Below are 27510 nucleotides of genomic sequence, written 5' to 3'. Positions count from 1 at the left end.
TGAAACAGAGTCTACAACCCACATGAGTGACTGAGGTAGTGCAGCTCATCCAGGATGGAACATCAATGCGAGCTGTGGCAAGAAGGTTTGCTGTGTCTGTCAGCATAGTGTCCAGAGCATGGAGACACTACCAGGAGACAATCCAGTACATCAGGAGACCTCCTGCAGCAGGACCGCTACCTCTGCCTTTGTGCAAGGAGGAACAGGAGTAGCACTGCCAGAGCCCCGCAAAATGACCTCCAGAAGGCCACAAATGTTCATGCTCAAACGATCAGAAACAGACTCCATGAGGGTGGTATGAGGGCCCGATGTCCACAGGTGGGGTTATTCTTACAGCCCAAAACTGTGCAGGACTTTTGGCATTTGCCAGAGAACACCAAGATTGGCAAATTTGGCACTGGTGCCATGTGCTCTTCACAGATGAAAGCAGGTTCACACTGAGCACATGTGACAGACATGATAGAGTCTGGAGAACGTTTTGCTGCCTGCAACATTCTCCAGCATGACCGGTTTGGCAGTGGGTCAATAATGGTGTGAGGTGGAATTTCTTTGCTGCCAGCCCTCCATGTGCCATAGGTAGTCTGAATACCATTAGGTACAGAGATGAGATCCTCAAAGCCATTGTGAGACCATATACTAGTGTGGTTGGCCTGGGTTCCTCCTAATGCAAGACAATGATAGACCACATGTGGCTGGAGTGTGTCAGCAGTTCCTGCTAGACGAAGGCATTGATGCTATAGACTGTCCCAGCCTTGCCCCAGATCTGATTGAGCACATCTGGGACATCGTGTCTCGCTCCAGCCACCAACGCCATGTTGCAACACCAACTGTCCAGGAGTTGGCGGATGTGTTAGTCCAGGTCTGGGAGAAGCTCCCTCATCAGTAGCATGCCAAGGCGTTGTAGGAAGGTCTTACAAGCACGAGGTGTTTACTCATGCTACTGAGCCTCATTTTGACTTGTTTTATGGATATTTTATCAAAGTTGGATATGCCTGTGGTGTGTTTTTCCATTTTAATTTTAAGTGTGGCACCAAATCCAGACCTTCATGGGTTAAGAGATTTGATTTACATTGATCCTTTTTGTGTGATTTTGTTGTCAGCACAGTCATCTATGTAAAGCACAGAATATATAAGAATATTTAATTCATTCAGATGTAGGATGTGTTATAGTGGCACTATAGATCTATCTATCTATCTATCTATCTATCTATCTATCTATCTATCTATCTATGTATACACACACAATTTGTGATGTTTTTCATCCTATGTGCTAGGTACTTTTCATTATATATATATATATATATATATATATATATATATATATATATATATATATATATATATATATAATATATACACTCACCGGTCACTTTATTAGGTACCCCATGCTAGCAACGGGTTGGACCCCCTTTTGCCTTCAGAACTGCCTCAATTCTTTGTGGCATAGATTCAACAAGGTGCTGGAAGCATTCCTCAGGGAGTTTGGTCCATATTGACATGATGGCATCACACAGTTGCCGCAGATTTGTCGGCTGCACATCCATGATGCGAATCTCCCGTTCCACCACATCCCAAAGATGCTCTATTGGATTGAGATCTGGTGACTGTGGAGGCCATTTGAGTACAGCAAACTCATTGTCATGTTCAAGAAACCAGTCTGAGATGATTCCAGCTTTATGACATGGCGCATTATCCTGCTGAAAGTAGCCATCATGGGTTGGGTACATTGTGGTCATAAAGGGATGGACATGGTCAGCAACAATACTCAGGTAGGCTGTGGCGTTGCAACGATGCTCAATTGGTACCAAGGGGCCCAAAGAGTGCCAAGAAAATATTCCCCACACCATGACACCACCACCACCAGCCTGAACCGTTGATACAAGGCAGGATGGATCCATGCTTTCATGTTGTAGACACCAAAGTCTGACCCTACCATCCGACTGTCGCAGCAGAAATCGAGACTCATCAGACCAGGCAACGTTTTTCCAATCTTCTATTGTCCAATTTCGATGAGTTTGTGCAAATTGTAGCCTCAGTTTCCTGTTCTTAGCTGAAAGGAGTGGCACCCGATGTGGTCTTCTGCTGCTGTAGCCCATCTGCCTCAAAGTTCGACGTACTATGCGTTCAGAGATGCTCTTCTGCCCACCTTGGTTGTAACGGGTGGTTATTTGAGTCACTGTTGCCCTTCTATCAGCTCGAACCAGTCTGGCCATTCTCCTCTGACCTCTGGCATCAACAAGGCATTTCCGCCCACAGAACTGCCGCTCACTGGATGTTTTTTCTTTTTCGGACCATTCTCTGTAAACCCTAGAGATGGTTGTGTGTGAAAATCCCAGTAGATTAGCAGTTTCTGAAATACTCAGACCAGCCCTTCTGGCACCAACAATCATGCCTGATCAAAGTCACTCAAATCACCTTTCTTCCCCATACTGATGCTCAGTTTGAACTGCAGGAGATTCTCTTGACCATGTCTACATGCCTAAATGCACTGAGTTGCCGCCATGTGATTGGCTGCTTAGAAATTAAGTGTTAACGAGCAGTTGGACAGGTGTACCTAATAAAGTGGCCGGTGAGTATATATATATATATATATATATATATATATATATATATATATATATATATATATATATATATATATACATACATACATGCCTATGCACCTTTAAACTAACAAAAATTAATAATTTACAAAACTATGTGACAGAAAAACAGATCTGGTGTCTCTCCTTCTGCTAAACTTCTTTGCTGTTATATCAGATGAGATGGTGCGTCCCCTACATCCTGAGGAGTATTTGTTTGACTTCTTACTGGACAACGACTCCATCTCATTGTCATTCAGGAGACTCCTCTGGGAAAAACCACTTTCCTTCAGGAATGAGCTCTTTGTAGATTTTCACTATCAGCAGGTAAGAGGGCACTTCACTTTGCAGAAAATACTTTTATTTTGATTGATCAATTATCCTTCTTTAAACAGTGTTTGTGTTTTTAGCTTCTAGAGGAATACCTTAATGGTAAGATAATTATTCCTCATTATGCTGGAGGGACCTCATCAACTCACCAGATTGCAGAACTGGCAGCCCTGCAGCATTTGGCTAACGGTTTAAAGAGCAAGCCATCACTGTGAGTATATTAAATTAGAAAAAAATAACTACAAAGATGAGTAAATTTTTTTGGAACAGTTCGCATGGGACTGTAATACTCATCTGCTATCTATTTTACTATGATGCTATAGTTTAACTGTGGTTATGTTAGGGTTATGGATAACGTAAGGGAATTAAATGCAACTGACCAAAATGCAGAAGAGTAGATTCTTATAGAGCCCAATGAATATAAATTAAAAATGGGTATAGGGGAAACAATATTTTAAAAACAATAAATAAATTATAAATGTAAACCAAAATGTATATTTATATATTAAACCAATCAAAAAGGTTCACAATATATTTCACATTGATGAAAATACACAGCATTTATTATGCAGTTTGATATATACGTTCAATTCAATTAGATTTTATTTATATAGCTCCAATTCAGAACACATATCATCTTAGGGCACTTTACAAAATCAAGTTCAATCAAATCATACAGATAATTTGGTCAAAAAGTTTCCGATCTAAGGAAACTTAGCACATTCCATCAAGTTTTTACAAGCAGCATTCACTCCTCCTGAAAGAGTGTGTAGCCATAGTGGACAGACGTATCCACTGTCGCTTCATGCAGGCAATCGCTCATACGGAGCATGCATGTAGCTACGGTGAAGAGGAAACTGAGAACAACTGAGATAACTGAGAATTTGCACAGGTATACTGAGTGAACAGACTGAAAGGATACTGCCTAGTGCTTTTCGGTCCGAATTGACCTATCCCTTTAAAGGAGATATTTTCTTTTTAATAACTTCCTTTTCATATTTAAAACATGAATTTCTGGTCTAATTAAATTCAGTTTTACTTATATAGCGGCAGTTCATGACACATGTCATCTCAAGGCACTTTACAAAGTAAAATTATAAGTTTTGTCAAAAAGGACAGTTTTAAGCCTGGTCTTAAAAATAGAGAGGGTGTCTGCCTCACAGACTAAATCTGGGAGTTGGTTTCATAGGACAGGAGCCTGACAAATAAAGGATCTGCCTCACATTCTACTTTTAGATATTCTAGGAACCACCAGTAGACCTAGTATTTACAACCCTAGCCCCTAACCATAACCCTATCCCTACTTAAAGTGAAATTTATATATATATATATATATATATATATATCACCTTTCACAGGATAAAACCACAAAGTGTTTCACAATAAAAACAACAATAAAACAACACAAAATAAAAAGATAAAATATAACTGCAACATCATAGCTTAAAACTATTCAAAAGCCAGTCGCAACAAGTGGGTCTATAACTGCTTCTTAAAAGAATGAAGAGTCAAGACAGCGTAAAGATAAAGGCAACCAAAGTCTGGGGGCCACATCTTTAAACAGGCCAACCCCCTCTGGTCCTGAAATTAGTTAGCGGACCATTAACGGCCTTTGGCTGGAGGATCTCAAGCTACAAGGGGAATATGGCAGTAAAAGGTTGGTAATATAAGCTGGGACTTGGCTGATCAGGGCTCTAAAAGTAAAGACTAAATTTTTAAAATGAACTCTAAAATGTAAATAGATTAAAAACTGGGGCAATGTGCTGTGTTTTTCTTGTGTTGTTTAAAAGTCTTGCAGCAGCATTCTGCAGACGGACAAAATCTTTCTTATTCAAACATTTAAAAAGGCTGTTACAATCGTCAAGATGAGATGAAATGAAGGCATGAATAATCATCTCTAATTCAGCCTTTGACACCAAAGTTCCAAGCTTAAAAATATTTATCAGATGAAAGAAGCAGTTTTTGATTAATCTGTGAGAATTACAATCTAGTGACATGGCAGAATCTGAAATTATGCCAAGGTTTACAAGGCTTGGTTTGACAGAAGGGGCCAATACACCCAGCAATTTCTTAATTTCCATTATTTCGTTCTCCGGGGAGTGTTTCCATCTATCAGAGTTTACCTGCAAGTAGTTGTTACAGATATTGTTTAATATTGTTAACACAGTTTATCAAGCAGGACAACTTAATATCCAGCAGGCTTAAAAGAAAAATAGAGCTGAATGTCGTCATCAGCATAGAAATGATAAGAGACATCAGGGAACTGCCTCTTTATCTAGCCAAGAGGGAAAATATATAAAAGAAAAAGTATAGGTCCCAAGATAGAACCCTGTGGAACCCCACATAGCAGGTATTTTGTCTGACATGAACTTGTGTCCACTTCCAGAGAGATATGATTTAAACCCCTCAAGAGCCTTACTTGATAGACCAACTAGATCGTTAAGCCTATTAATCAAAATACTGCGATTGAAAATATCAAAGGCTAGATGTAAAATCCAGAAGAACCATTACTGTTGATGCTCCAGAGTCTACAGACATTAAAATGTCACTAGAAACTTTAAGTAAGGCAGTTTCTATGGAATGGAAGAGTTCATGGTTTTCCATAAAAGAAATTAGCTGTTTTGCCATTATTCATTCAAGAACATTTGGACATAAAAGGAATCTTAGATATAGGCCTGTAATTATTAAGAGGGGTAGGATTCAAATTGCAGTTTTTCAATAACAATAATCTGATATCTGTCCCTTTGTGAACGATATGAACCACTGTTATGTTACATGAATTAATCCCTCCTTCAATGACTTTGAAGTAATGAAGTAATTTTTGTGCAATAAACTTAAGGCTTCATTTACACAAATGTGCAATTCGATATTCCCTGAGAAATAAGAGTGTGCAAATAGGCATTAACAGTAACATATGATGGACCACACACATCTCACCTGGCTGGCCATAGCCCTCACAGCTCTTGAAATGGTTAGGAGGAGCTCTTGAAATAGTTTTGGAATTGATGCCTCTGAAACATTTAGCTGATGAAAGTGGATCTAACAATGACTTCACGGTTAGGTGGAATCAGTGGAAATGCGTCTGGCCCACATCCCACGGTTCTCACCACCAGTGCTAAATCCTTCCTCTCCTGCACTGTGCAGCTCCCATACCATACAGATATACTAAGACACAATACTTTCTATTTTAAACGTGTGTGTGGGGGGGGGGGGGGTTGATTGTTTGTCAAGGGTGGGGGGGGGGGGGGGTTTGTTCTGGTTTGCAGGTGGGTCTTAGGCCTCATCACTTGTCTCTGGTGCCATTGCAACTGGTACGTCCCTCTCCGGGTAGGTTTTTGGAGACATATCTATTAATGTATTTATTAATTGAAGACAATTGGCCAAAGGACCAAAACCCTGTGGGACTCCCAAAGTAACCCTGTAGTTTGTTAACAGGAACAAACTGGAATTGGTCAGATAAATAACATTTAAACCAGCCAAATGCTAACAGGACAGGTGTGCTGTGCAATTACACACTGTTTCAATGTTATTTAATGTTTAATAAATAACTCTCTGTCTGTTAGGTATTGTCCGGTGGATATCAGCTCTAGAGCTGATATCAGGACAATAGTTGAAAGGGATGAATCGAGCACTGGCGATCTATTAACAGCAAACTGTGCACACACATAGAATGAGGAGTGACAACTTCTATTGAAATTCAACAATTTATTAACAGAAATAAAATTAACATCCAGAGAATATCACTATATAATGCTGTTTATCTGAATTAACACTATATTTCAATCAACAAATCCTCTCTACTAGGCTAGACACCCCCCTCTGTAACTGACATTTATTCAGTCTTTGCACTGTTCTTGCACGTCACTATCACGTGATATATATATATATATATATATATATATATTAGGGCTGGGCAAGTTAACGCGTTAATTTCGCGTTAACTCATTAGACTATTAACGGCGATATTTTCTTTAACGCGCGTTAACGCATGTTGGTCACATGCTTTTATTTTGTGAAGGTCTGTTGCTGCGGTGTAGGGGTTTGAATCAGAACAGTAGCTGGCGATAATGCGCCAATAACCTCGCTGTCAGCCCAGCCTCAGATTCAAAGAGGAAGAAAGGTGCTGGCCGGAAAAAAACACAGCTGACATGCGGAAGGCGGTGTTTCCCGCAGGTACCGCGAGCGAGCTTAGGCGAGGCGGTGAGTTGGCGGCCGGAACAAGTTTTGTGCGGTGCGGAGCGGAGCGGGGGGGGGGGGGGGGGGGGGTCTGCATCGACGCCGTCGGTGAAGTCGCTTCTCGTTTCAAAGTATCCATGTGTTTTTGCCTGTTTTCCCCTGCCATTCACTATATGCGCGCGAGAAAGCAACAACAAAAAACCGCGTGTCAACGTCAAATAAACGCAAGCATATCGAGTTAGCAAGCATTTCAGTTTAAAGTTCTTCCAGCATGGAATATGACAGAAACAAGTTAGTTGTAACCACTGCCAAGTTAAACTTTGGTATTGAACATAAAATGGTAATGCTGCTCCCTGCGGTTACCTCAGAAATTGACTGTTTTTGGTAGATTTTTTCCCCATAAAGAGAATTCCCTGTCAGTGGCAATAAGCTTTAATTTATTATTATTGCTATTTTTTGTTTTACATGTTTAAGTTGAGCTTTACACTAAATATGTGTTACTGATAAGTGCTACAAATGTTACAACACTTTTGTTCATATGGCAGCAGAACATTAAAATAAAAGTGCTCTTTACACTACTTTTGAATTCATTCTTGGAGTTTGTAAATACAATGCGATTAATCGCGATTAATCGCGATTAATCAGTGCGATTAATCGCGATTAAATATTTTAATCGTTGCCCAGCCCTAATATATATATATATATATATATATATATATATATATATATTAGGGCTGGGCAACGATTAAAATATTTAATCGTGATTAATCGCATAATTTGCCTGATTAATCATGATTAATCACATTGTATTTACAAACTCCAAGAATGAATTCAAAAGTATTGTAAAGAGCACTTTTATTTTAATGTTCTGCTGCCACATGAACAAAAGTGTTGTAACATTTGTAGCACTTATCAGTAACACATATTTAGTGTAAAGCTCAACTTAGACATGTAAAACAAAAAATAGCAATAATAATAAATTAAAGCTTATTGCCACTGACAGGGAATTCTCTTTATGGGGAAAAAATCTACCAAAAACAGGCAATTTCTGAGGTAACCGCAGGGAGCAGCATTACCATTTTATGTTCAATACCAAAGTTTAACTTGGCAGTGGTTACAACTAACTTGTTTCTGTCATATTCAATGCTGGAAGAACTTTAAACTGAAATGCTTGCTAACTCGATATGCGTGCATGTTTATGTGACGTTAACACACGGTTTTTTGTTGTTGCTTTCTCGCGTGCATATAGTGAATTCAAAATTCAATTCAATTCAATTTTATTTATATAGCGCCAAATCATGAAACATGTCATCTCAAGGCACTTTACAAAATCAAGTTCAATCATATTATACATATTGGGTCAGATTATACAGATTGGTCAAAATGTCCTATATAAGGAAACCAGTTGATTGCATCAAAGTCCCGACAAGCAGCATTCACTCCTGGGGAACCGTAGAGCCACAGGGAGAGTCGTCTGCATTGTACATGGCTTTGCTGCAATCCCTCTTACTGAGCAAGCATGAAGCGACAGTGGGAAGAAAAACTCCCCATTAACGGGAAGGAAAACCTCCGGCAGAACCGGGCTCAGTATGAACGGTCATCTGCCTCGACCGACTGGGGTTACAGACGACAGAACAGAGACACAACAAGACAGACAAAAAAGCACAGAAGCACACATTGATCTAGTAATCTGTTCTACATTAGATGGTAGTAGCGGGTGAGCCGTCTTCTCTGGATGATGTCACAGTTAACAGAACGCCAGACCAGGTGTACCTACTATGAAGAAAAAGAGAGAGAGCAAAAAGTTAAAAGCTGAAATGACGACAGTCCTTTCAATGTAATACAATGCAAAACTGGAGAACAGTAGAAATCAGTAGAGTGAGAAAATTAGACCCTGATGTCCTCCAGCAGCCTAGGCCTATCACAGCACAACTATAGAGATAGCTCAGGGTAACATGAGCCACTCTAACTATAAGCTTTGTCAAAAAGGAAAGTTTTAAGATTAGTCTTGAAAATAGATGGGGTGTCTGCCTCACGGACCAGAAAAAACGGCAGGGAAAACAGGCAAAAACACATGGATACTTTGAAACGAGAAGCGACTTCACCGACGGCGTCGATGCAGACCCCGCTCCGCTCCGCACAAAACTTGTTACGTTCGCCAACTCACCGCCTCGCCTAAGCAAATTCCTGCGGGAAACACCGCCTTCCCCATGTCAGCTTTGTTTTTTTCCGCGTTTTCCTTTAACCAGCCAGCACCTTTCTTCTTCCTGCTTGAATCCGAGGTTTGGCTGACAGTGAGGTTATTGGCGCATTATCGCCACCTACTGTTCTGATTCAAATCCCTACACCGCAGCAACAGACCTTCACAAAATAAAAGCATGTGAGCAACATGCGTTAATGCGCGTTAAAGTAAATATCGGCGTTAATAGTCTAATGGATTAACGCGAAATTAACGCGTTAACTTGCCCAGCCCTAATATATATATATATATATATATATATATATAAAAATGTTTGTATATCTGAATATCTGGAGCGTGTAACAAAAGTAATCTCCCTCTGGGATTATTAAAGTATGTCTCATTCTGATTCTGATATAACTAATAACTAAAACTACTAAGCAAAATCAAAATAAAAAGAAAGAAGCTTAGCTAAGGAACTATGTACATGCAAAGAAACAAAAGACAAAACAAAGTGGTCCGTCATCATCATCATCGACATCATCAGAATAATTCAGTGAATCCTGGTTCACTGCAGATCTGAGTTAAAGAAACAAAGTTCAACTTAAAGAACATTAAATGGAGTTAAATTAGCTTAAGTAATTTAGAACAACATTTGGCATGTGTTTCAACCCATTCACAATGCAAATCCTGAGTTAAACAACACATTATATGACGAAATAACATTTTATTTGAGTTAAAGAACCAAAATTAATCTTAAAGAACATGGATTTAGCTTAAATTAGTTTAACTTATTCAGAACAACATGTGGTATGTGGTTCAACCTATTCACAATGCAAATCCTGAGTAAAACAAAACATTATTTGATAAAATAACATTTTAAAGACTGATTTTCTCAGTAAGAATCTGTAAACTTTAGGAAGGTTTGATTTTACTAATGCTGTAGCGATCGGTTGCTAACATCGGTTACTTCTAAAGTTATACAAAACACCTTTAAATCAACATTAATATTCCATATTAATGCGGTAATAATGCTCATAGCACTATTGAACGATGGCGAAGCGGAATGTACAAGCCTTATGCTGGAAACGAGCCTTTTTCATGCCTATCCGGGAAGTTGGAAGTTCCCAAAGCTAATAGCATTTACGCTAGAGGACATTCTGTGCTAATTCTAAAGAGCCTCAGCTTTAATTTAGTCATAATGAGTACACTGTATAACACAAACATCAACATCCCATCAGTGTATACAACTCTTGTGGAGATAACGTTTGTTATAACACACTCAAATTACATTGGCAATGGCATGCTATCAACATGCTAACGGGAGCTACGTTGGTCAGCTCCACGTGTTTAAAAATACCACGTGGACACATGACACAAACCTTCCAAACATTTAACTTTCCCTGTTGTCTCTCTGCCAAACCTGTCGGTGCCTCGTGTCAGTTTGGTTCACTTTGGGCATCCAGTTGGATGTTGAAGTTTAAAGCAGGGGATAGCTGCTTAGCAGCAGCAGACATGCGGCTCTGAGCTAGCCAAAACATGGTTGGGGTAGGCCGGTCCGAGGCCCTGCAGCGGCGACTCCAGATTGGCTTTTGCTTGGGATACTGAGTCCTGTGTCGGCTTTTGGCCGCTCCACGTTGTCTTGAATCAGCTTCCTGCAACAGCTTAGAAGCATAAACAAAGCTGGTTTTGGAATAGGGATTATTTATTTCCGATGTCTGACACAGAAGTTAAGACTTAAAGTACTTCTTGATTCTGAGATCGACCAACTCGGAAATACATGCATTAGTGACCATATTTTCAAAAAATGCGGCATTAAGATTGTGATTACGCTGTTAAAGGTTTTTTTTAAGGACTAAAAATCGTCCCTTGACGACCGCTAGGCTGAACTACGTGGTACGATGACGTAGTTCGTAGATGTAGCCCAGGCTACGCTACAGAGAGTACAGTACAATGGAGTACACAACAAGTTCAAATGTGGATTCACAAAGTGATGATTTTAACACGAAAAACAGAGCAAGCGTCTGTTACGACTCGGGTAAGTCTGAGAAAAACATTTTAGAAGAATAAACGAAATGGGTTGCTGGTGTATAATTGGAATCGGGGCTAATAATCGCGGTTCTGGCAGACAGTTCGGATGTAAATACGGAAACAACTCGTCGAAGCTAGATTGCCTGGCATCGTTTATGACGGCTGAAATCCACCAAAACAGCAAATAAAAGAAAAAGATATACATTCAGCACAAGCCACAGTGTCCCAGCATTATGTGTTCCCGGAATTTTTCTTAATAATCTGGACGTGAGCGCTCTGAGAGCGGACGCGCATGGGGGTACCGAACCAAAAGGGCTGTGGGTCTATGCCCACCACGGCTCAGGGTTCCGCGGGGTAGCAGCGCCGTGCTGTGAGGTAGTGTGGAGAACACATCGCTTCACAGCAGGCTGCTGTGATGACAGCGAGATTTCTCAGCTCCCATGTGCAATGAGTGAGGATGAGAGGAGGAGACATCCAGAGACCTCGGTGGGCTCTGATTGAGCGCACAGAGCTTCTCTGGGTTCAGGCTGGAGTGGGAGAAATTATTTATTTTTATTTTACAACTTTGTAAACAACAGCTGCCGATTAAACTGAATGTTACAACCTTGACATGATTATGTGAGTTGTATTACCGAGAAACCGATCAGAAGCGGCGTGAAACCCCGCCTCTCTGCCTGCAGTGCTCCCGACACAGAGGGGAACAGATTTTCACACGGGAACTGAACCCGGGACTTTTCGGGTTCGGAAATGTGTGTAAGGAGACATTATCCTTGTTGGTATTTGACCAACGATAAGCCACACACTTTTTAGCCATGTTTAATCCGTCTATTTGTGCTTGCTCCCATTCAAGCAAGCTTCCTATGAATAATTACCTTCTTATGCTTTTTTTGCATTGAATGGTACATATTATATGCTTTTTAAATTATTCCTTTTCACATTTACATTATTGAGTTGTGGCCTATATAAAGTGGATCTGCCGTTATTGTAGCTCCACAGGCCCTCTGAATAGGCCTGTTCTGAGGTGTGTTCGAGAGCAACTCGTTTTGGTGCGCTCACTTTAAATGCAAATTAGGCACTTCACACCACATCTACTTCCAGGATGCATGGCGTTCCACTCCACCCCGTTCATGCATTCCTGTTACGACAAAAATGCATGAACGGGCTGTGTAATTAATTCTATGGGTTATTACACCCAACAGCCAAACATCTTGATTTTTCTAATTGTATCTTTAGTATCCTTAAGCTTGAACTACAAAATCACAGAGAAAAAATAAAATGGCAGATTTGTGAAATTTGATAGCTGGAAGTCCATGACTTTGTTTAGCTGCTCTGCAGCAAATATTGAAACGTATTGATAGAAAAATAATACAGAAAAGAGAAAAGTGAATGGCTTGAAAAATATGTCCCAAACAGAATATAAAAATATTCATGCAACAACAAAATGCATTTTAGGGCTAAAAGTGTGGATTGTGCATATGCCCCCTTTAAATTATCTTTGAAGTGAGTCTGCTTTGGACTCAAATTTCATTCAACCAATGATGCGGCATCCTTTTGTTCCTTACATATTGACTAATATTACAAATACCAGGTCTTTATATATTCTTTCTTCCTAAGGCCGGAGCTTAAGGAGTTCCTGCTGTCACAAGATGGGCTTGTCACTAAGGCTGAGGAGATCCTGTTGTTGTGTCATGACAAGTTAGTTAGCATGCACTCTCTCAGTCCAGATGATGCCAAAATACGATTTATTGGTGAGTAGAAACTTTCCTTCTGTCTTTTCTGTTGGTCTGTCTAGTGACAGTGATGTTATTTATGTAAATGCAATAATCATGTTGATCATATGAATCTTGTATTTCAGAGTTTCTGAGCTCTCTCCCTTTTTTTGGCTCCAATACTTTCTTGGCTCAGAAGGTTAGCCAACGTGGCTGTCCTTCCCCCTGCTTAGTCAGCCTTAACCAGGAGGGAGTTCTTTTCCTTCATCCTAAAACACAGGTAGTCATATCTTTAAATTAATTTTACTCATACCTGTATTTTAGATATTTAATGTTTATTATATAACCGTGTGTCTGTTAGGTATAGTCTGGTGAATACCAGCCCAAACAGCTGATAGTAGTGGGCGCTGAAGGAGACAGCAGCCTCTCTAGTAGCTCTCTAGTTTCCCTTTGTTTGTTCGCTCTTTTCAAACTTTTTTTCAGCTCTTTTTTACATATTATTGTACTGATTTCATATCGTGGGGTAATTTTATTTTTCTATTGAATATGCAACACGGAGCTGGTTTTCTTATGTATTTGAAAAAGGAACTGGCGGCATTGGAGAAAATGGGGCATGCCGGTATACGACACGCCATTCTGGAGGAGCTGAGGAGGAAATACAGGGGCTGCAAGGCTGGTGCGAAGCTTAAGTCTAGGCTAGCGGAGAATCGGAGGCGCTACAAACCATCGATCCCTTTATTAATCATGGGGAATGTGAACTCGCTGTCTAACAAGATTGACAAGCTGTCTGCACTGAACAACCAGCGGATTTTTAGGGAAAGCAGCCTGCTCATCTTTACGGAAACATGGCTAAACCACCTCGTACCGGACACTAATGTGGACCTGCTGGGATTTACTGCGGTGAGAGCCGACTAAGACACCAAAGCTAATGGGAAACAGAAAGGTGGGGGTCTGATCATGTTTGTGAACTGCCGCTGGTGTAACCCAGGACATATCTCAGTAAAGACTGTGTTATGCTGCCAGGACCTTGAGCTGTTAGCGGTTGGCTTGCGGCCATGCTGAGGGAATTCAGTCACGTGATCGCTATCTGTGTTTACATCCCCCCGAGAGCGGACACAGCCGCTGCCTGTGAGGAGATACATGCTATCACAGCCAGGCTACAGGCACAGCACCCTAATGCATTTATTATAATTTCAGGTGACTTTAACCATGCAACTTTGGACTCTACTTTGCCCGTTTTCCATAAGGCTGTTGACTGTCCAACAAGAAACAGGACAATGGACCTTATGTATGCTAATGTGAGGGATTCATACAGAACCATTCAAGACAGGGTAGAAGCAGAACCTGTCAAGACAGTCTGCTCTACTACCTGAATAACAAGCCTTGGGTAACGTGGGACGTCAAAGCTGTCCTAAACAGGAAAAAGCTGCCTTCAGGAGCAGAGACAAGGAGGCCATGAAAGGAGCACAGCAGGAGGTTAAACACTGTGTGAGGGAAGCCAAAGACACCTACAGGAGAAATGTGGAGCAGAAGCTGAGGGCAAATAAAATGAGAGTGTCTGGGAAGGTGTGAGGACCATCACAGGCCACAACACAAAGAACAGGGCTGTTGAAGGGACAATGGAGAGGGCAAATGAGCTGAACAAGTTCTTCAACAGGTTTGACAAGCCTGTGACCCCCCTCCCCCACCGCTGCTGCAGCCATCTCCCCTTCCCCCTTCAATTTACCTCCCCCTATCTCCATCTCCTCTTTCCCCCAGCACTTACCTCCCCCCAGAAACAGCACCTCCACCCACAGCCTCAACCTGCCCCCCACCTTAGCTATCACAGCACCACCCCCCTACTCTGCTCCTGAAGGCCTCCCCACCTCAACACTTCCCCTGCCTCACATCACCCTAGACCAGGTCAGAGGACAGCTGAGGAGACTTCGACCCAGGAAAGCAGCAGGCCCGGACAAGGTTTGTCCATGGCTACTGAAAACCTGCGCTACTGAACTGGGGGAACAACTTCAACGGATCTTCAACCTTAGCCTCCAGCTAGGGAGAATGGAAGACATCCTGTGTCACACCGGTTCTTAACACTAGAAGTCCCAGAGATACGAGAATTTCCGTCAGCCTCCAGTCCCCACGACAGTACCTCACAACTCATGAATCCCTTTTCAGATGTAAATGCCCCATTAGTGCTGTCGTTGGAGAACCTTTCCACCCCCTTCAGTTTCGGTTTTAGCTCAAACCTCTCTGTTGACAAGTGTTTTACCTGAGAGCAGGGGGGGGAATCATATTTATAATTAAATAAACTAGGTCTACGTCATCAGTGTTGCCAACACCGGAATGATTTCGGACAGCGGAGCCACTAGCGCAGCGATCAGCTCATAACCGATCTGTACAATGAAAATAGCTGCATGAGCTATACTTATACAATAATGACCATCTGTGATTTCCAGCGCAAAGACGCAACGCAGAGACTGCACAGTCCAGCAGGGTCGCATAACAGAACATGGCTGGAAAATGAGTGTGTATGAGCTAATGGCTTTCATTGTAGTTCTGTTTATGAAGGCAGCACAGGGGAGTGTCTGAAATCACCGGAATGATTTCAGACAGCGGAGACACCGGCGCAGCGATCAGCTGATATCTGATCTGTACAGTGTAAATAGCTGCATGAGCTGGAACGCTGTAGAGAGGGAAAGCAAGCGGGATTGTGGTCCAAAGACTTTGGGAATTCACACATCAAAGCCACAATGCCTCGAAACCAGTTTCAAGATATAATGAACAGGGCCGGATTTAGGAAATTTAGGTCCCTAGGCAAAGAAAGGCATGGGGCCCTCTGAATTGTGAAGACAACACATAAAACAGACCCATTATACAGATACAAAAATTGTAATAAAATAGACATACATTATTTTTTCTACTTTTTGTCCCTTTCTTATCCCTATTCTTGTTGTTTTCCTCTCTATGTTTTCTTTTGTCCTTTTTTCTAGTAGACAAGCCATGATCTGCTTATCTGTTCTCCATTTTTTATTTGAATGAAATAATAGCTAGAAGTAAATCTGCGCCCGTCTCCATTTCTTGGCAAGATCCTGTTTTTCACCTGGAGCGGTCCTCTCAGTACTATTGAGCAGCGTGCACGATCAGACAGCTGATTGGCCAGAGCTGGGTCATCTTCAGGAAGTACACTGTGCTGACTGCTTACCAGCAGAGTGGATGATGCTGGACTCTCTCAGTCTGGTGGAACAACATCATTATCAAAGCCTGGCAGGATAATCGGGGCCCCCAGGAACTTGGGCCCTAGGCAACTGCCTAGGAAAAGGCAATATAAGAAGAAAAGATGAGACAGCATCGTGAGATGAAGAGACGTTCTCATGGTAAAACAACACAGTGCCAGGTGCGCAATCTCTGCAACAGGAACCACAGCACTGAGCGTTGTGTGCACTGCACAAAGTATACCTGTCGCAAATGCAGGAAGGACTCACCTTGGGTTTGTGGAAACTGCTAAATGGGACAATTGTAGCTTCATATGTAGTGCTTTTCCTTGGGTGAAATAAATGTTACTCCAATACTGAAGTCATACTGTTTGTCATTTTCTAAGATGAAATGTTGAATGACATGAAAAGGCGAGACAAGACAAAATACAATTATTCTCTAAGTTGTTCTTTCTTTCACATAGTGAGCTTTGCAATTTAAATGAGTCTGTTGGTGACTGGACAATATAAATAGGCTCTGCCTTGCCTTGTTGGAAAAGCATGGTTATGACCTGTTCTCGGCTCAGGGACAAGGACCCGTCACAGGTTATTTGCATTACAATAGGGACAGTTAGCAAGGTAGAGTGAATACACAAATTTGAAGAGGGGAGGGGGGCTTGCAAGAAAACTGAAATTCTCTAGGACTTCTAGAGTTAAAAAGATCGGCCCAGTGAGCTGAACGATTCCAGCCTGTGGCACTTACTTCACATCTAATGAAGACAATGGAGTGGATATTCCGCAATCTCCTCAGACCTCAAGTACAATACGCCCAGGACCGCCTGCAGTGTAGGAGTGGAGGACGCCATCCTCTACCTACTACACCGAGTCCACTCCCACCTGGATAAGGGAAGTGCCACTGCAAGGATTCTCTTCTTGGACTTCTCAAGTGCTATCAACACCACCCAGCCCTCCCTGCTCAGAGACAAACTAAATAGCATGGGAGTGGACCCCTGCCTGGTCGCATGAATCTCCAGCTACCTTCACAGACAGGCCACAGTATGTCAGGCTGAAAGACATCATCTCTGACTTAAACTTAGACAACTTTATTTGTCATTTTGTATGTACAGAGTGCATACAGAATGAAATTTAGTTGCATACAGCTTGTGAATTACAGTATAAAGTACAGCAGTGATTAAAAAGTAAACAATTGAAATGTAAACATTGCAGGAGAAAGAGACAATGTGCGTTCACAGTGTACAGGAGAATATTTAAACCATTTGTATGTGCAAAAATGATGGTGCAAAAGGCATTTGTGCAAAAATGCGAGCAATGTGGAAATGGGGTGCAGAGTCCAGTTTATAGTTCAGCAGTTCAACAGTCTGATGGCAACGGGGGAAAAGCTGTTGCAGAACCTGGTGGACCTGCAGCGGATGCTGCGGAACCTCTTTCCATAGGGCAGCAGGGAGAACAGTCCATGGTGGGGTGTAAGGGGTCTCTGATGTTACGGGCTCGGGACATGCAGCACTGGGACGAAATGTCCTTAATAGAGGGGAGAGGAGCCCCAATGATCCTTTCTGCTGTCCTCACCACTCTCCTCACGTTCTTCCAGTTGGAGGTACCGCAGCCTCCACACCACACAGAGAGACAGCTGGTCAGAATGCTCTCTACTGTGCTTCTGTAGAAGCTCGTGAGGATGGGCGGGGGCAGGTGGGCTCTCCTCATCCTCCGCAGAAAGTACAATCACTTCTGTGCCCTCTTTAACAGTGATATGGTGTTCACAGACCAGGTGAGGTTGTCCGTGATGTGCACCCCCAGAAATTTGGTGCTGCTGACCACCTCCACAGCTGAGCTGTTGATGAGCAGTAGAGCGTGGCGAACCCTAACCCTGAAATTGACGATCTCCTTCGTGTTCTCCACGTTCAGGATCAGGCTGTTGTCTCTGCACCAGCCCACCAGCTGCTCCACCTCCTCTCTGTAGTCCTGGTCGTTGTCATCTCTGATCAGGCCCACCACCGTTGTGTCGTCTGCAAACTTCACAATGTGATTGGTGGTGAACCTGGGGACGCAGTCGTGTGCCATCAGAGTGAACAGCAGGGGGCTCAGGATGCATCCCTGAGGGGAGCCCGTGCTGAGGGTGATGACATCAGAAAGTGTTCTGTCCGATCCGGACCGACTGAGGTCTGTTGGTGAGAAAGTCTAGCAGCCAGTTGCGAAGAAGTGTGCTGAAGCCCAGATGTTCTAGTTTTCCTACCAGGTGCTGTGGGATGATGGTATTAAATGCTGAACTGAAGTCCAGGAACAGCATCTGCACATGCGTGTTCTTCTCCTCCAGGTGTGTCAGAGATCAGGTGAAGAGCGGAGGAGATGGCATCCTCATTGGCGCGGTTCCGCCGGTAGGCAAACTAGAACGGGTCGTGTGTTGGTGGGAGACTGGAGACGATGTGTTCTTTCACCAGCCTTTCAAAGCACTTCATCATGATGGGAGTCAGTGCAACAGGCCGGTAGTCGTTGAAGCAGGTGACTTGAGGTTTCTTCGGCACCGTAATGATGGAGGCAGACTTAAAGCATTCAGGCACTGTGGCTTGGTCCAGCGTGGTGTTAAAAATGTCTGTGAGGACACCAGCTAGCTGACCTGCACACTCCTTGAGCACTCGCCCCGGTATGTTGTCGGGGCCTGGGGCCTTCCGGAGGTTGACTCACCTCAGAGTCTTCCACATATCGGTGGTGTCAAAGCAGAGGACCTCCTCTTCCTGATGGGGGACAGCCTTTACTGCTGGAGTGTTGTTTAGTGCCTCAAACCTCCCAAAGAAGTTATTTAGTCCGTTAAGAAAGTCAGCATCAACTTCACCCACCAGGGTGATGTCCTCAATGCATTTGTTGATGTAGGCTGACACAGTCATGGTGTACTCATCAATGTTGATCTTGTCTTCATATGTTGCTGCAGCTTTGAACATGTCCCAGTCAGAGCACTCAAAACAGTCCTGGAGCGCCTCCATTGCTCCCTCAGTCCACACTCTCACCTACCTCGATGTAGGTTTAGCTCTGATCAGCAGGGACCTGTATGCAGGAATTAGCATCACAGAAAGGTGGTCTGAAGAGCTGAGGTGGGTGCGGGGGCGCCATTGAATGCGCCTTTAATATTTGTGTAAACTAAGTCTAGAGTGTTCTCTCCCTGAGTTGCAAAATCCACATGTTGGTAGAAATGAGGGAGAACAGTTTTCATATTTGCCTGGTTTAAATCCCCAGCAATGATGAAAACCCCCTCTGTATGTGCAGATTGCAGCTCAGAGATAGTCCGATAGAGAACACTCATAGCCTCTTTTGTATTAGCACTCGGAGGAACATAAACTGCTGTGATGATAACAACAGTAAACTCTCTGGGCAGATAAAAAGGTCTGCAGCTAATCGTCAGGAGCTCAGGTGCCTTTAGCTTAGCTGCTAAACTTCCGCGACAGCCGCGTTTCTTCGGCCGGCTTTCGCTTGGCCCTCCTCCAGCGTGAGCTGCTTGACGAGCCTGCGGCGCCGCACGCCTCTGGGACTTCCTCCTGGAGTACTCCTCAGCCGCGTAAACAATCGAGCGTAGTAGTGGTTACAAGTCCAAAAACACTACATGACCGTAACTCCAGCAGGGGCTGGTGGTTATCTACTGATCGGCTGGGTTGATGAGTAGTTTGTAGCAAGTTTGGCGGCATTTTTTTAATGAAAAATGTCTGCAGGTGGTCGGAGCTGTATGCCCAAGCCGCTGCTGGAAGTTGGCGCCGCCGGAATCCCTGACACTGTGGTCAGCAGCACTGGAGCCCCTCAGGGCACAGTGCTGGCTCCTGTCTTCCTCACCCTATACACCTCTGACTTTTGTTACAACTCTGAGCTGTGTCACATACAGAAGTACGCAGATGACAGCCATTGTGGGGTGTATCGGGAACAACAGAGAGGAGTAGTACAGGAGTCTGGTGGGAGATTTTGCCACCTGGTGCCACACCAACCACCTGGAGCTTAACATCTCCAAGAGGAAGGAGCTGGTCATAGACTTTGGGAGGAATGGACCAAAGACAAAGCCAGTACTACCTGTGGGGGCTGACGTGGAGGCTGTGGACTCTAATAAATACCTTGGGGTGTGGCTGAACAATAAACTGGACTGGTCAAGACACACCAACCACCTGCACAGGAAGACACAGAGCAGGATGTACTTCCTGAGGAGACTGAGGTTGTTCAACATCTGCAACAAGCTATTGGAGATGGCTTGTTGGACTCTGGCGATGGTGGCAGAGACAAGGACAATTAACAAACTGCTGGACATTATGGACAATGCCAGCCACCCTCTGCACACTGTCTTCACCACTCACAGGAGCCTGATCAGAGGGAGATTGCTCCTCCCCAAAATTAGGACCAACAGACTGCTGAACTCCTTTGTTCCTAAAGCCATCAAGCTTTACAACTCCTCACTTGGGGGAAGGAGGAGGTGATAGGAAGAGGGACATGGGTCAGCCCCCCCTTCTTTGGACATCTTGTGCAAAACAGTACCTGTTGTCACTCATGTGCAATATTTTTCTATCTCTCACTATGCAATAACACATGCCAACTACTGTGTAGTTTGGGTAATTTTATTTATTTATCATATTCCAGGACATTACAACTTTTTTATGCTCTTTTGTACTATATACACTCTTTTTGTGTTGTATTTTATTGTCTGTTTGTATTCTATCTTCAATTGCTCTAATTCTGCCCTTTGTACTCTGTATAAGGTACTGGAAACAGAATTACCCTGAAAGAGCAATCCCAAGGAATAAATAAAGTTGAGTTTAAACCGGTTATGAAGCATTAATCGTTGAAGCGACAGATCAGCGAGATTTTTCTCATAGATGATGTCCATAAAGTTATTCATTACTTCTGATAATTTTTTCTGGTCTCCTACCCGATTCTCTTGTTTTTTGTGTTTGCAAAATCCATGGAATCAAATCGATCTCATCGATAACGTTGTTTTGTTTTCACGGCTTTTTTACAAGATGCCTCATCGGTGTGTCGCTATGTACTGTTCCCATGAAGATGGAAGATTGCATGAGTGGCCAAAAGACACACATAGAGCCTGTTTGTGGCTCGTCATTTTAAAGACGACTGCCTCGGTGCTCCGGGGGAGGGGGTCTTTGGCTCTTCACAACCGCTGTTCTTCCTCTTTAGATTTTAACGGCAGCTTGCATCCATTATTGTTGCACTACTGCCATCTATTGGATCCTAATATCTATTCCTCATATTCCCTGTTCCCAGTATTTTTTTTAACCAAAGAATCTTCTTTTTCCCCTAAATAAGCTTATAAACCACATTCTCAAATTTAAATTCCTAATAAAACCTAATTCCGTTTTTAATAATCTTTGATTTACATATCTTCTACAAGTAATAAAAACATGTTCTATTGTTTCTACATCATGACACCAACTACAAAAACCAGTAAGATGTTTCCCCATTTTACAAAGAGTTCCATTTAAAAAAAAAACTGTGACCGGTTCTTATTCTATTTATAATTATTTCCTCCCTCCTGTTTATTCCTCTAATCCTTACTACATCAACTGTATTTTGTATCCTATATAAGTGCCTTCTATTTATTTCATTATCCCACCTACTTTTCCATATCTTCTTGCTTTCTCTCCAAACTATACTTTTGCCTTCAGATTTGGATAACTTTACTGGCATATCAATATATTATTTTTTAATAGCAGGAGTCCAAAATAATATTACATTTTTATTTTGTTCACATAGTCTATGATGAACAGCCATAACCTCATATAATATATTTTGATGATTATTTGTACATCCCTTTGGAATACTCAATGCAGATAATCACTACATATTATTTTATTTATATTAGTATCCTCCACCCATTTTCAAGCTAAAAATATAGCACATAATTCTACTGCACATATACTGAGATAATTAGAAATAATGTTTGTCAGGAAATAATGTTTGTCAGGAATCACCACTGCTTTACTAGTTGCTTCACTCTTTGTCTTTTTATTTTCATGTATCTATGTCTACATGTGTTGTCTTTTACTTTCCTGTATCTGTTCATTCACTTGTGTGTAAATCATGGGTTAAAGCAAAAATAATCAGTTTGACTGAAAAAAAAACTGAATCGGCCCATATATTCCCGGGACCGTGGAAATAATGCCATATTAGTTCCCTCACTTGCTTATTGTGCAGTCAACTTTAACCAAATCTGGTAGTTTTACAATATGCAGTGACCCTTCCTGTCTCTGTACCACCTTTCAGCTTCAGAGCCTTGGCATCATCCTGGACAGCCCAGGATGATGCCAAGATGGATTTTTAGATTTTATTCTTTCATCTTGGGTATTTTTTTAACTGCCAACAGGTGACCTCTAATGGTAAAGTCATCTTCATGTCCTGGAGGTGGGAAGTGGGCCCTTATACAGCTGACTGCACACGAGGGTAACACAGCCCTGGTATCTGCCTAAATAGTCCCGACAACATCTCACAAATTGTCTATAGGCTATATGCCTATGCTGTTGCTTGTATTGGGACCAAGAAACCTGCAATGTCCAAGCATTTAGACACACCGCCTCCATGCCATGATGGTCTGTGTCAGGGATTTCTCCATCCATCTCCTCTCTGGCTTCTTCCATCTTAGCAACAACCAAGCCGATTTCCTGGCAACAGATGCACTCTCTCACATAATCCATTATTGGCAGTGAGAACAGGAACACCTAAAAAATAAGATTGATTAATTGTATATTTGTATATGAATTACACACCATAACTGATTTGCTAAATCCACTATTAATGCATTAATGGGAAGTTGGAAATGGATTTACATTTCAGCTAATATTTAGGCCTCAATATTACTCAGTGTATATTTTTGATATATTATTTTTGACTTTTGTAATACTAGTATGTAGGTAGGCTAAATATTATTATATTCAATTCAATTCAATTCAATTTTATTTATATAGCGCCAAATCATGAAACATGTCATCTCAAGGCACTTTACAAAGTCAAGTTCAATCATATTATACAGATTGGGTCAGATTATACAGATTGGTCAAAAATGTCCTATATAAGGAAACCAGTTGATTGCATCAAAGTCCCGACAAGCAGCAGTCACTCCTGGGGAACCGTAGAGCCACAGGGAGAGTCGTCTGCATTGTACATGGCTTTGCTGCAATCCCTCATACTGAGCAAGCATGAAGCGACAGTGGGAAGAAAAACCACCCATTAACGGGAAGGAAAAACCTCCGGCAGAACCGGGCTCAGTATGAACGGTCATCTGCCTCGACCGACTGGGGTTACAGAAGACAGAACAGAGACACAACAAGACAGACAAACAAGCACAGAAGCACACATTGATCTAGTAATCTGTTCTACATTAGATGGTAGTAGCGGGTGAGCCGTCTTCTCTGGATGATGTCACAGTTAACAGAACGCCAGACCAGGTGTACCTACTATGAAGAAAAAGAGAGAGAGCAAAAAGTTAAAAGCTGAAATGACGACAGTCATTTCAATGTAATACAATGCAAAACTGGAGAACAGTAGACTGAAGAACAGTAGAAATCAGTAGAGTGAGAAAATTAGACCCTGATGTCCTCCAGCAGCCTAGGCCTATCACATATGTACCGATACTGTTTATAAATTGTTGTCAAGTGATTCTTTATGATAACTAGCACCTCATTTGACTTTAAAGCAATCAACTGGTTCCCTTATATAGGACATTTTTGACCAATCTGTATAATATGATTGATTTTGACATTGTAAAGTGCCTCGAGATGACATGTTTCATGAATTGGCGCTATATAAATAAAATAGAATTGAATCATTGGGCCTAACTAGGCCATGGCATAAATTCATTTTTAGTTGTGAATAAATGCTCATTCATTTTAGTGATAAATTTTGTCCTCATCTCTTTATTTAAGATAAGATAGACTTTATTGATCTCACAGTGGAGAAATCCGCTTGTCACATCGGCTCAATAAAAGTGACAAAAGTTGGAAAAAGACAGATTATCTTTTTATCGTTTAAAATAACACAAAACAGCGTAAGAAGACCTTGTTTATTTATTTATTGTATAATTTTGTAAACAGCTGCCGATTAAACTAAATGTTACAACCTTGATATGATTATATGCGTTGTTTTACCGAAAAATCAATTATAAGCGCCGTGAAAACGGCTGCAATGCGTGCTCCCGGCAAAGGGGTGGGGGGATACAGATTTTCACAGGGGAACTGAATTTCGCATAACACCGGCATTTTAGCTATTAAATATCTATGGTGCCTAAAAGAAAATGATGTCAACATACGAAAAAATATTTGAACTGCGTAGTTAAAAGAAAAAACGTGTCCTACCATTCATCTAATCTCCCGACGTGCAATCTCCACTCCTTGTCCGATTTGGAAGGCTGTTGTCCGTCCACTGCCTTCTCTTCATCTGAAACGTCTGGGTCGAACATGTGAGGCTCGAGACACAAATATTCTTCCTCCGATACATTAGAATGGTCTCCTGGTAGGAATCGCTTGGTTGAAGTAGAAATTTCGCTTTCAGATTTCTCGTTATGGCTCTCGCATGTAGTGCAGTAATCCGCCATGTTGAGATGAACGCTCCCGTTCTGACGTTACGACTTCCGGGTTGGAGGGCGCTTGAAAAGTGATCAGAATCTTTTCCCTGTTCTTTTTCTTATAAATGTGAAAAAAAATAAAATAAAAGGAAATTCGGTGGTATATTTATTTGTTCATATTTTGCTATATATATACGTAAGGTTAAGTCAAACTAACGGACGCTTCATAACCGGTTTAAGTCTAAGTCTAAGCTGATATTAGGACAATAGTTGAAAGGGTGATTTGAGCACTGGCATTCTTTTAACAGCAAACTGCACACATATGGAATAAATGAGTTACAACTTCTCTTCAAGTTCAAGAATTTATTAACAAAATTAAATGAACATCCAGTGAAACCACTATAGAATGCTGTTTATTTATTTTTTATTTGAATTAACTATATTTCAAGTATTACTATAATATTGTAATCACTGTGTAGTTAAAACTTAAAGATGATTCCACAATCTAAACTGGGAACTGGATAGATGGAAAACATCTGTATCGTTATGGCAATATTGTGAGTCTTTAGAGAAATGTATTGTCTTGCTAAAAATATACTGCACCTGACACTGTGATAGTCATATTTTAGTTATGCCTTTATGCTACAATTTCTTGCACCAATATTCAGACATAGCTTTTTTTCAAATTAACATCTGACTCACACACAGTATTTAATCATATGAGTTATCATGGATTTTTTTGTCTATATCTACCACAGGAGCGAGTATTTCTTATTGCCCTGTCAGAAGTTCTGTCTATGCGCACAATCCGCCCTAAGAAAGCAGGCAAAAATCCAGCAGTGGAAATTCAATTTGGGAATGCTGTTAAACCCCAAAAAGTCCTGCTCCATCTCAAGCAGGTAAAACTAATGTAGACACTGTTGTGGATATGATCTAACTTTTGTTTGATAAGTTTGTACATCAATTGTTTTGAATGACAATCATTGCTCTAAGATCTTTAGTGATTTAGTTTTTGTGAATTTGCTGTTTTAGTGGGTTCAACTGCTAACCAGTGGAGCTATGACTAAACCTAATACTTCTATTTCAACTTTAAAGTGTCATTTCAGCCTTTTACATTTTACATCGTTGGAATAATTAGCCCTACATGTTCTGTTATTTACCAGGGTTATTTATAAGAGCAAACGAATTACAACAAAGTTATTATGCCTGTTTTACAACCTTTATAACTGAGGTATAAAACATGAAAGTGAATTTCTTTCAGTTGGGAGAAGAAGGGTTTTTATATGAGTATATGGACAAGATGATGCACACTGGTATTCAATAATAGTCACAATATTTGTACATTTAGAACTAACAATTTTCTTGTTTGTTTCAGGCTAAAGAATTTTGCCACATCCTTGCTCTGACAGCGGAAGAGCTGATTCAACCATCAGTCAGCAGTTGAGAATCCATTTACCAGTAAATACCATGTTGAGATAACTGGCTTACATTAGTGACAATTCCATTTAATCCTTTTTGGTAAACATATTGTGTGTTTAAATCATTGTATAATGTTTTCGGTGCCTAAGAAGGCTTAAAAAGAAATGTATTTAAATGTTGCAGATTTAGAGTTAGAAGAGCTCAAATGCATCCTTGCAAATCAAACACACCAATCACAGAAAAGACCACAGATTCTTAAAGGACACATAACTCTGCAGTTTATAGCTTGAATTAATCAAAGCTTTATATCATCAGGTAATTTCAATGGGACAACCTGAATGAATAATGGTTAGAAAAATAAGTAAAATCAAAGTAGAAAATTATATTTATATATATATCATCTTTATTGTCATTGAAACATACATTACAATGAAATTTGTTCTCTGCTTTTAACCCATCACCCCTGGGGAGCAGTGGGCTGCCATGTGCAGCGCCCGGGGTTAAGGGTCTTGCTCAGGGACCCAGAGTGCAAGCGCTGGGGATCGAACCAGGTACTTGCATCCTTCTCTGAGTGCAAGCACACTGCTCTAACCACTAGGCCACCACTTCCCCTAAAATAAGTTAAATAATTTAGGATTTTCAGTTCTTTGACACATTGCTAGAATTTTACAATGAGTTACTAATTATGTAAGGTTGTTGCATGCTGCTGTCATGTAGTGAAAAATCATTTTAAAACATTAAATAAACATAAACATCCAAAACTTGTTTTTGTATTTTCTGTGACTGACTTTGTTTCTTCAGTAGTAATGTCTTTATTGTGTGGGGGAAAAAACACGGTCAGACTGTCATTACATTTTTCATCTTGAAAAAGATGAAAAATTGGCTCCCTAGCAGCAGCTCGCACACCCCCAGACTGCACGCACCACACTTTTGGAATCCCTGATCTAGATAACAGACTGGACTGGAGACTTAACAGTGAAGCCATCTACATGAGAGGAAAGAGCAAGGCAAGGCAAGGCAAGGCAAGGCAAGGCAAATTTATTTATATAGCACAATTCAGTACAAAGACAATGCAAAGTGCTTTACATGATTAAAATATAGCAAAATAAAACAGAATAAGAGCAAGTAGGAATAAAATATAGATAGAAAATAGAACAAAAAAGTGGTGATTCAGTTAACTAGGACAGTTGAAGGCAATTTTAAACAAATGTGTTTTTAATCTTGATTTAAAAGAACTCAGGCTTTCCGCACTTTTACAGTTTTCTGGAAGTTTGTTCCAGATAATTGGAGCATAGGAACTAAATGCTGCTTCTCCATGTTTGGTTCTGGTTCTAGGTATGCAGAGTAGGCTGGA

The 27510-nt window shown here is 41.4% G+C and overlaps 1 protein-coding gene across 1 annotated transcript in view; it reads left to right on the top strand.

Moving 5' to 3' along the window:
• myo15b (myosin XVB) overlaps window positions 1-26615 on the top strand; it is a 456255-nt gene extending 429640 nt beyond the window's left edge. The window contains exons 54-59 of the mRNA XM_036133239.1: window positions 2761-2909; window positions 2993-3123; window positions 12913-13046; window positions 13154-13287; window positions 25496-25636; window positions 26113-26615. Of these exons, the coding sequence (XP_035989132.1) occupies window positions 2761-2909; window positions 2993-3123; window positions 12913-13046; window positions 13154-13287; window positions 25496-25636; window positions 26113-26181 (758 nt within the window). The 3' untranslated portion in view covers window positions 26182-26615. The remainder of the gene's footprint in view (window positions 1-2760; window positions 2910-2992; window positions 3124-12912; window positions 13047-13153; window positions 13288-25495; window positions 25637-26112) is intronic.
• Window positions 26616-27510: the final 895 nt, after the last annotated feature.

Source organism: Fundulus heteroclitus, unplaced genomic scaffold (genome assembly GCF_011125445.2).
Source record: "Fundulus heteroclitus isolate FHET01 unplaced genomic scaffold, MU-UCD_Fhet_4.1 scaffold_59, whole genome shotgun sequence".
In the NCBI taxonomy this organism is placed as follows: domain Eukaryota; kingdom Metazoa; phylum Chordata; class Actinopteri; order Cyprinodontiformes; family Fundulidae; genus Fundulus; species Fundulus heteroclitus.
This window is presented reverse-complemented; position numbering and strand designations above follow the sequence as displayed.